General features: G+C 40.6%; 1 protein-coding gene across 2 annotated transcripts in view; it reads left to right on the forward strand.

The window, feature by feature from the left end:
* Positions 1-3,992, forward strand: part of nup205 (nucleoporin 205) — a 52,785-nt gene extending 48,793 nt beyond the window's left edge. The window contains exons 37-42 of one of the 2 annotated variants that reach the window (XM_034177060.1): positions 1,927-2,053; positions 2,569-2,741; positions 2,846-2,975; positions 3,092-3,220; positions 3,341-3,417; positions 3,533-3,992. In XM_034177060.1, the coding sequence (XP_034032951.1) occupies positions 1,927-2,053; positions 2,569-2,741; positions 2,846-2,975; positions 3,092-3,220; positions 3,341-3,417; positions 3,533-3,685 (789 nt within the window). In that variant the 3' untranslated portion in view covers positions 3,686-3,992. Of the gene's footprint in view, positions 1-1,926; positions 2,065-2,568; positions 2,742-2,845; positions 2,976-3,091; positions 3,221-3,340; positions 3,418-3,532 lie in introns of those variants that run through there. The other variant, XR_004562318.1, reaches the window with a different exon arrangement.
* Positions 3,993-11,022: the final 7,030 nt, after the last annotated feature.

Genomic DNA, 11,022 nt, shown 5'->3' on the forward strand with positions numbered 1-11,022 from the left:
GAAATGACTGAACATTCTGTTTCCAGACAACTCAGTATTTTAGTTTGCGCCTCTTGACACACAAACACATTACCGAGGATGCAGCAGAGTGCATTTTTGTTTTTTCACATAAAAAGAAGCCGTTCTTAAAGGAAGCTGAGTCACACACAGCTCTGTTACAGGATAAAAGTTCAAGCTTTTTTGTTGTTCATGCTTTTTCACTCGCTGATGAGAATGATGCACCTCTGTGCTGCATGTGCACATGAACCCCTGCTAAACGCCGACAGTTCATATGTAAAAAGCGATTTTATGATTCTGAATCGATTCAAAATGTCCAAGAATCGATCTTTAAAAAGCATTTTGTAAAACATTTTCTTGCTTACTCGCTGCGTGTACTGTTTGTCAGGCAACGGCTTCCGTACTACAGCGTCCCCGCGAGGGGAGGGTCTGGAGTGCTTCAGACATTCGTGAGCTGCAGCTTAGCATGGCAGACGAAGGGCTAATTCAACCAGCACCGTCTTTGCTGAAGGTAAATGTTTGGGCGCATTTTGGATTTTATTATTTGCTGTGTAAGAAGGAGCTTGACATGACTTATGCAGTGTGCAAAATCTGCAAAATGAAAGTCAAGTACTTCGGAAACACTTCAAATCCGCAAGCCCACATGCTACGCTAACACCCGGAGCTAAAAGAGGGGAGCAGTGGTATCTGCTGACTACTGACCAGCGCGTCGCTAAACTGCCAGCCAACTCTGAACGAGCAAAGCAGATAAGTAAATTTACATCTTTAGAATCACTTGATTAACCTTGTAAAGCTGCATTTTCTTAAACATAAACATTTTTAAGTAATATAACTATTTCTCAGAGCTCTTTGAATCGAAAATCGATTCTGAATCGAATCGTCACCCCAGGAATCGAATTGAATCGTGAGTTGTTGTACGATTCACATCCCTAAAGGACACCTCAGTCTTCTTCAGCTCGCCTCCAGTCTGTGAGATCTCCACAGGAGTTGGACGCAACACACTTTTGTGTTCATTAGAGGGTGCTGCAGATTACTACTGGGAACTGACAGTTGTTGAGTGACAAAAAGCTTAAAGCATTCGAGTTGTTTTTGTTTTAAATCTTCTGGTACATGGTAATGAAGACGGCAAAAATTATTTTCTCCTCCTACGTCACCGTACTTGTGTGGCTACCAGGTCACCATAGGGGCTCTCAGCCAGTCAGCAATGACTGATATTCACTTTTACAATTAAATTAATGGCTGGGTCACTTAGGGGGTGGAGTCAGCAAGAGGAGCCAAACGACTGAAGCTGTCTTATGTGGACTTCCGCGGAATGTTAATAGTAATTAGCATGTAAAGCTAAACAACACCTCAGTCTTCTGTGCTTCGCAGCATTTCCTGTTTCACAATAAAGCCTGTCCTGTCCACGTTAAAATTCTTTTATTTAATGAGCCAGGTTCAGGAAGCGCGTGAATATTTGTAGCAGCTTTTCTTATGCGCTTGGTTTCAGTGCAGAAGGTTCTGGGTTCAAATCCCACCCCTGCCACATTTCTCCATGTAATGTGGAGTTGCGTCAGGAAGGGCATCCGGCGTAAAACCTGTGGCAATTCAACATGCAGATCCACCTTGGATTTGCTGTGGTGACCCAGAGTGCAAACAAGGGAGCAGCTGAAGGGACTTACTTTTCTTTGTGCGGTTTCTCAGAGCTTCCTTTGAAAATTGCATCACCTGACTGTTCTTGTCATAACCATGTGCCTGCCAGTCAAGTCGCGATTGGGGCCATTTTACCAGTCATGAGTGCCCAAAATAACATCGACAGTGGTGCCTCCAGGATCCAGAACAGCAGATATATCTTCAGTGTTTGATTCACCTTAACACAATAATAACTTACCACGATGGGAAGTGGGGAGACGTGTCTGTGTGGTCATTTTACATTTTGTCGGTCTGCAGATCTGCGCTAACATCATGGAGTACTGCCACACCCTCCTGCTGCAGAGCTCCACCCACGCCCAGTTCAGCATCTGCCTGTTCAGCCCATCAGCCAGTGAGCCTGCCGGCAGAGAAGCAGGTCGCGCAGGTCTGCCAAGAACAAGACTTTAATTCAGGGTCACATCACATATTGGCACACAATACAGGGTTCATTACTGGGGTGAGATCTTAGTGGTGGGGGGGAAAATCTCATCCTTCCATGAGTCAATGTGATATTATTTATTTGTTTTTATCTTGTGAAATAAAAAAAATCTTATGAATAAAAATGGTAATCTTAAATTCACTTAATCAACAAGAAGGGAGTAGAGATTAACTCATTTATTTTATTTATTTAAATCACTGAGCCCTCACTCAAAAAACCTTTTCTTTTAGCTTAAATTGTAGCTTGGCATTAAAATAACTGAGCAGCCAAATACTGGTGCAACTGTGACTCATTCACATGTACCACAGGCAGCAGAGTCGACAGAATTGTTTGTGTGCTACAGAACACACACAATTAATGTTCCACACAATACTTTACAAACCTGCAGCTCTGGCAACATTTATTCATATTGGTGTAATTTTCCATTTTAGCATTATGTGACTGAAACCTTGTTTTTTAAGAGCTGTTGTCCACGCTATCGTCGGTGGCTTTATCACGAACCCCCAACCTGGGTCTGGTTCTGTATCTGCTGAAGAACACTGCAGCTGATTTCTTCCGTTTCCACCAAAGCCACGTACAGAATCTTGGCAAACTGCAGAATCTGGATCAGCTGCCCCCAGAGGAGCTTAAAGAGGTGCCACCAGAGGAGCGCCGTGCTCTTACGGAGTTCCATTCTTTTGTTTTTAAATGCCACCTACACGTGTTACTTCCTGTTTCAAGGTGTCGTGTTTTGTGTAGTTGTGCCAGGGCCTGGTGTCAGGTCCAGGAGGGGTGGAGAAACTCTCCTCAGTCCAGAGGAATTTACTGGCCAAGAGACGACTGGTGCAGCTCATCAACAACAGAGCCAAGCTGCTGGCTCTGTGCTTCTGTATCCTCTCAAAGACTAGAAGGACAAACGCTAAAAGATGAGCAGATTATGTGTCGTGAAGTCTACATTTGATTTGCCGGAGAGATTAAAAACTCCTTGACCCTCTTGTTCCGCAGATGTTATTGAAACCTCTTTGTTTGTGTTGTGGCGCCACCTAGAGTACTATCTGCTGTACTGCGTGCTCTATGACCCCAAGGACTCCCTGCTGCCTGGAGTCGACATGTACAGGCCACGCCCCACTGATGGTGAGAAAAGATGCACTTTTGAGTCAGTGTAGCTCAGTTTATACTGTGGAAATTTAAAAATAGGTCTACCGACCTCAATATGCGCGTTGACAAAGTAATTGCTTTGTTTTTCTTCTTCAGACCTTTTAGGCGGGTTACAGGCAGGTGCAGGGCGTGGTCAAAGTCTGTCCCGGGTCAGCCAGCTAGAGATTGACCAGGTATGGAACATGTGTTACCCGCCGTCTGGCAAAAATATCACTTTGCGCTAGTCGTTATTTGTTTCCGTATTGATACAATACTGTCACTCATGTTGTTTTTATTTTGCGAGCGCAGCTGCAGCGTGACATGATGGCAGCTTTCGGGGAGGCTCTCCAAAGGAAGCTGCTGGACGTGGAGAGTTTATACAGCCAGGTTCGATCCCGCTACACCTTCATCCAGGCTCTGGTCCGCAGGATCCGCGGCCTCCTGCAACGACCGAAAAGCTGAGACACTCACTCAAACTAAGACTGGACAAAACCTTCTTTCCTCTTTGCAGCACCAATCTGTGTCATGAACCCAGAAAAACTAGATCAACCTTGGCGTCACTGTTTTTACTGAAATATTCCTGGACGTCACCAGTACTCGAGTGCTACAATTGTCAGTACAACCGACCCGAAACATGTAACACAATGCAAAGAATTTTTTTTTTTTTCTCACTAATGCATCACAAACAAGTTTTATATTTAAGAATTTCATATTTCATTCACTATAATTGTCTTTTTGTGAGAATAAATTGTTTTTTAAATAAATTAGTCAAATGCTTGTTTACTTCACTAATCATCAATAACTAAACTACAAACACTGTGAAATATTATACATAATAATAATAATACATGTATGGCAGAGTGGGGAGTATCATTGTGTGATCGCTTGTGATTTTTCACAACTGTATTATTTGAATACAGTTGTGAAATACAGTCTGAATTATTCACAACTGTAAGTAGGGATGAGAATCTTTCGTAGATCTGTGGATTTCCGACTTTTTCTGGATTTCTGGCCCATTTCTGAGATCAGCATAAATCCATTGAGAAAAGTTGGGGGGAGGTGCACGGGGCCAGCCGTGCTTATTAAACCTTTCCTCATGCACGGAATCACATTGCTGAAACTGCAAGCTAAAACGTGCGATGTCATTGGTTACTTTTTTACAACAGCGAACTTTCAGCCAATCAGAAGCTCTGTAAATCTACAGTCACTGAGACTACCTGGATGTGGACATTTTGGTTTTCTGCAAGTTTTGGTCTGTGGAGCTGCGTTTGTAGCATGACCAAAGTTACAGAGAGAGAGGACGAAGACAGTGTTAAAGACATTGACAGTGGTGTAAAAAATAGGTTTAAGTGGACGTGTTAGAGCGGGAGGTGGACGTTTACGGCACAAAAGCAAAACTGTAAATTTGCAAGGTTGAACTCCATGATAAAGCTCTCTGCATGTTAAGTTCAGATTTCATCAACAAAACCTTGGAAGAACACTGCTAGATGAAGAAACGTCACCAAATTAATACTAAATGGACTAATCTGCCCGGGTCCAGAAGAGCCCCGGCGAGCCCCAAAGCCCACAGCACTTGTACCAAATAAGGGGAGGGTGCTGAGCTCCTGACACCAGTGACAGAACATCCAGTGCTCAGGTGCGTGTCCAATAATTCTATTCCTGCAATTAAAATATTTACAATCAATGAAATTTTTAAATGTGGTGCAGTAATTTATACTGTACATGTACTGCAGTGAAATTCAGTGCGACAAAACCAGCGTTTGTATACGGATTTTCATCAAAAATTGTTTCCATCTTCTGTTTATTTCATCACATAAAACCCCTAACTTATGTCATCCCCTGATGACTCTTGTTTAAAGTTTTCATTATTCATGATGGTTACATGAACATTTCCAATTCACTGAATATATATTAGACATCAATTACTCTGTATTGTGCAATTTGATGTAGTGAATTGAAAAACTTAATGAAAATGTGTATATGAGGAAAAAATGCAAACAAAAGTTTTTACAAAAACATGAGATTGTTTTTCAGGCAATTCAAAAACTGGAATGGAAACTTTTTCCACTATTATAGACCACATGACTTACAGAAAGACTCACCTGACATTCTTAAATACATGGCATGGTACATGTGGATGGTGTAAGAGAGATTGTTAAACCTTATGAAACAAACAAAAAAAAAAAACATTACAGCAATATTGGATTAAAAACATAAATGATATGGCACTATTTAGCAGGACGCATCCATCCGTCACGACAACTGGAATTAGTTACCATGAGATGCTGAAACTTGGTAGTCGCATCTCTCAATGGGAAACGCGATCATGTTGCTTGAACTTTGCTGTTGCTAGTGTTTAGTTAAATTTCTAAAAAAAAAAAACTAAAAAAACATTGTGCTCTGCACACGCTCCAGTCACCGGCAAAGAAAGAAGGCGGCAGCTGTACCCCCTGTCTTGGCCTTGGTGCCATCCTTGACCAGTGTCCTGGCACAGTCAGGATTCCACTCAGCTTTACCGTATATGTTTGTACGTATGAAGGACTGACGTAAATTACGTTTAAGATGCACTCAATGACATGAAAACCTTACTTTATCCATCGCCTGATTTGTCTCAAGAAATCTGGCTGTAAAAGTGATTTGTGTATTTAAAAAAACAAATAAAAAAATTATGAATTAAATTTTTCCAGTTATTTATGGTTATCAATCTAACTTTCTTAAACCTTTTGAATTTAGCCGATGGCTATAATCTGACATATTTACACTGTAATGTGTTCATTAATATGTGTTGTCTCTTTTAAATAAATAAAGAAAGGAAATTAAAGCTAAAAGTCTACAGTGCTAAAACATCTTAATCCCATGGTGGTGGTACATAGAGGCAAAATTACAAACACTGTTACGGGAGCAACTACGTATAAATCCTTAAAAATGCTTTTGTTTTTGGATTTTTAAGCTATGCTACACATCAGCGGTGTTATGTAAAAGCTGAGTGTCTGAAACTGTTCTGGCAAATTAGCAGCTCCTGACTTGATGAGGTTGAACATTTTCTCTTATGACTCACTCTGAAAAATAGAACCAAAACTAGACTCAAGTTGATCCGACCGGTTTGGTCGTCGTGTCAACCGTGTGTGTGTGTCAGGGCAACTTATTCAAGCAACACTTAAAAAAAAAAAAAATCATTAATGTTTCATCTTTTATTTTATTTAAGGTACACTTTATATAAGACTGTAAAGTGCGTAGGTTCTCAGATGTTTTGGAGGTGATGACGCGTACACGTAAATGTGATGACAGACATTTAAAACTGTGCTTTCTTTTTCTTTCTTTAATGGAATATTGAAGGTTAGCAGGTCAACACCAGCATGACGGGAAGTTACGTTAAAAATAGGCACATTTCCTCCTGATTCCATCCATGAAGTGTGACTAACCGACCACCTTCAGTCACAGCAAAAAAAAAAAAAAAAAAATCTCACAAACACAAGCTCTACCTACAGTGACGGAATTAAGCGATCAAACTTCTGTCTTTGTGCTACTTTACCAGATCATCAGAATCTATAAATTAGTTTAAATAATAAAATTAATTACAGCATTAGAAACACATTTACATTTCTGGAACCGGCTTTCTGCATCCGATTGTGCTCTAAGGTGGAAGAGACACCCCCCCACCCCCCCAAACATCAGCATCACAACGTCTCTGCACAGAGATTGAGGTTCAGAGTTTTTCTCCTCAATAACAATTTTTTGCTCCGACAAAAAACGGCTCCACTTCACATAATTTTGCAGTTAAAATGCTGTCAAATTTCTCTAAATTATGAAGTGGAGTATATCATATAGTTTAACATGTGGACATCAACGGCATTCTGTCAGAGAACAGGACAGTTCAAAGCAAATCATGAGGATGTGACTCCAGTGCAGACGGCCAGCTTGAAATTTAGGGGAACTACATGCAGATCTGATGGGTGGTGAAGGAAATTCAGTACTTTTAAAAAGTCCAAAGGTGATCAAACAGCTGACTGTTTCCCCCCCCCCCCATTGTCAAGATTTAAGTGTCCGAATTTAGTCAAATCAGTTATTAAGAAACAGAAAAGGTTAATGAAGCCAAGATTTTCCAGGGCAGTTACAGTAGTGTTCAGAATAATAGTAGTGCTATGTGACTAAAAAGATTAATTCAGGTTTTGAGTATATTTCTTATTGTTACATGGGAAACAAGGTACCAGTAGATTCTCACAAATCCAACAAGACCAAGCATTCATGATATGCACACTCTTAAGGCTATGAAACTGGGCTATTAGTAAAAAAAAAAGTAGAAAAGGGGGTGTTCACAATAATAGTAGCATCTGCTGTTGATGCTACAAACTCAAAACTACAACCCCTGGCAAAAATTATGGAATCACCAGCCTCGGAGGATGTTCATTCAGTTGTTTAATTTTGTGGAAAAAAAGCAGATCATAGACATGACACAAAACTAAAGTCATTTCAAATGGCAACTTTCTGGCTTTAAAAAACACTATAAGAAATGAGGAAAAAAATTTGTGGCAGTCAGTAACGGTTACTTTTTAGACCAAGCAGAGGGAAAAAAATATGGAATCACTCAATTCTGAGGAAAAAATTATGGAATCATGAAAACAAAAGAACGCTCCAACACATCACTAGTATTTTGTTGCACCACCTCTGGCTTTAATAACAGCTTACAGTCTCTGAGGCATGGACTTAATGAGTGACAAACAGTACTCTTCATCAATCTGGCTCCAACTTTCTCTGATTGCTGTTGCCAGATCAGCTTTGCAGGTTGGAGCCTTGTCATGGACCATTTTCTTCAACTTCCACCAAAGATTTTCAATTGGATTAAGATCTGGACTATTTGCAGGCCATGACATTGAACCTATGTGTCTTTTTGCAAGGAATGTTTTCACAGTTTTTGCTCTATGGTAAGATGCATTATCATCTTGAAAAATGATTTCATCATCCCCAAACATCCTTTCAATTGATGGGATAAGAAAAGTGTCAAAAATATCAACGTAAACCTGTGCATTTATTGATGATGTAATGACAGCCATCTCCCCAGTGCCTTTACCTGACATGCAGCCCCATATCATCAATGACTGTGGAAATTTACATGTTCTCTTCAGGCAGTCATCTTTATAAATCTCATTGTGAACGGCACCAAACAAAAGTTCCAGCATCATCACCTTGCCCAATGCAGATTCAAGATTCATCACTGAATATGACTTTCATCCAGTCATCCACAGTCCACGATTGCTTTTCCTTAGCCCATTGTAACCTTGTTTTTTTCTGTTTAGGTGTTAATGATGGCTTTCGTTTAGCTTTTCTGTATGTAAATCCCATTTCCTTTAGGCGGTTTCTTACAGTTCAGTCACAGACGTTGACTCCAGTTTCCTCCCATTCGTTCCTCATGTTTTGTTGTGCATTTTCAATTTTTAAGACATATTGCTTTAAGTTTTCTGTCTTGACGCATTGATGTCTTCCTTGGTCTACCAGTATGTTTGCCTTTAACAACCTTCCCATGTTGTTTGTATTTGGTCCAGAGTTTACACAGCTGACTGTGAACAACCAACATCTTTTGCAACATTGCGTGATGATTTACGCTCTTTTAAGAATTTGATAATCCTCTCCTTTGTTTCAATTGACATCTCTCGTGTTGGAGCCATGATTCATGTCAGTCCACTTGGTGCAACAGCTCTCCAAGGTGTGATCACTCCTTTTTAGATGCAGACTAACGAGCAGATCTGATTTGATGCAGGTGTTAGTTTTGGGGATGAAAATTTACAGGGTGATTCCATAATTTATTCCTCAGAATTGAGTGAGTCCATATTTTTTTCCCTCTGCTTGGTCTAAAAAGTAACCGTTACTGACTGCCACACTTATTTTTCCTGATTTCTTATAGTGTTTCTTAAAGCCAGAAAGTTGCCATTTGAAATGACTTTAGTTTTGTGTCATGTCTGTGATCTGCTTTTTTTCTACAAAATTAAACAACTGAATGAACATCCTCCGAGGCTGGTGATTCCATAATTATTTCCAGGGGTCGTATTGTGTTCAAACTGCTTTTTTAGCAATCCTGTGAATCACTAAACTAGTATTTAGTTGTATAACAACAGTTTTTCATGATTTCTTCACATCTGCGAGGCATTAATTTTGTTGGTTTGGAACCAAGATTTTGCTCGTTTACTAGTGTGCTTGCGGTCATTGTCTTGTTTAAACACCCATTTCAAGGGCATGTCCTCTTCAGCATAAGGCAACATGACCTCAAGTATTTTAACATATCCAAACTGATCCTGATACCTGGTATGCGATATATAGGCCCAACACCACAGTAGGAGAAACATGCCCATATCATGATGCTTGCACCACCATGCTTCACTGTGAACTGTGGCTTGAATTCAGAGTTTGGGGGTCGTCTCACAAACTCTCTGCGGCCCTTGGACCCAAAAAGAACAATTTTACTCTCATCAGTCCACAAAATTTCCGCCATTTCTCTTTAGGCCAGTTGATGTGTTCTTTGGCAAATTGTAATCTCTTCTGCACGTCTTTTATTTAACAGAGGGACTTTGCAGGGGATTCTTGCAAATAAATTAGCTTCACACAGGCGTCTAACTGTCACAGCACTTACAGGTAACTCCAGACTGTCTTTGATCATCCTGGAGCTGATCTATGGGTGAGCCTTTGCCATTCTGGTTATTCTTCTATCCATTTTGATGGTTGTTTTCCGTTTTCTTCCATGCATCTTTTTTGTTTTTTTTGGTCCATTTTAAAGCATTGGAGATCATTGTAGATGAACAGCCTACACTTTTTTGCACCTGCGTATAAGTTTTCCCCTCTCCAATCAACTTTTTAGTCAAACTACACTGTTCTTCTGAACAATGTCTTGAACGTCCCATTTTCCTCAGGCTTTCAAAGAGAAAAGCATGTTCAACAGGTGCTGGCTTCATCCTTAAATAGGGGACACCTGATTCACACCTGTTTGTTCCACAAAATTGACAAACTCACTGACTGAATGCCACACTACTATTATTGTGAACACCCCCTTTTTCTACTTTTTTTTTTTACTAATAGCCCAATTTCATAGCCTTAAGAGTGTGCATATCATGAATGCTTGGTCTTGTTGGATTTGTGAGAATCTACTGAATCTACTGGTACCTTGTTTCCCATGTAACAATAAGAAATATACTCAAAACCTGGATTAATCTTTTTAGTCACATAGCACTACTATTATTCTGAACACTACTGTACAAGTTTCCGTGCCTGTGATTGGAGCATCTGCAGGTCATGGTTTCGGGACACAACAGGTCCATCCCCAACCTTCTGTCTGCCACAGCCATGTGAAATGTGGGTGTGTCCAGCTGATGGGGTCATCAACACTGAGGCAAATGCATGCTGGATCACACAGACAATCGTGCCACATTAACAAAATATCTTCACTGATGTTCCTTCACGATGGAAGATGCTCCTCATCAGAGACCCTCTATAATAACAGCTTATCTGACACAAAGTCATTCCAGTGGTACCCAAGAATCCTCTGAGGAGACCTGGCACCAACGACATCCAGTCCTCACCTTAAGTCACTGGTTAGCGGCCAAGTCTCACAACCATACAGGAAGCACCGGAACCCTGAAGACCTGAACCATTTTTCTCCTGGAAAGACACCTGCATCACGAAACACCTCTGTCCAGAAAACTCCATAAACTCTTCCTAGGTGTCTTCTCAAAGGTCGAGTACCCAGAGGTATGAATGTCTCTGCTGACATACAGACACCAACTTCTGATGCTCATGTCCAGGAAGGTCTGGAT

The sequence above is a fragment of the Thalassophryne amazonica genome, chromosome 8 (assembly GCF_902500255.1).
Source record: "Thalassophryne amazonica chromosome 8, fThaAma1.1, whole genome shotgun sequence".
Classification (NCBI taxonomy): domain Eukaryota; kingdom Metazoa; phylum Chordata; class Actinopteri; order Batrachoidiformes; family Batrachoididae; genus Thalassophryne; species Thalassophryne amazonica.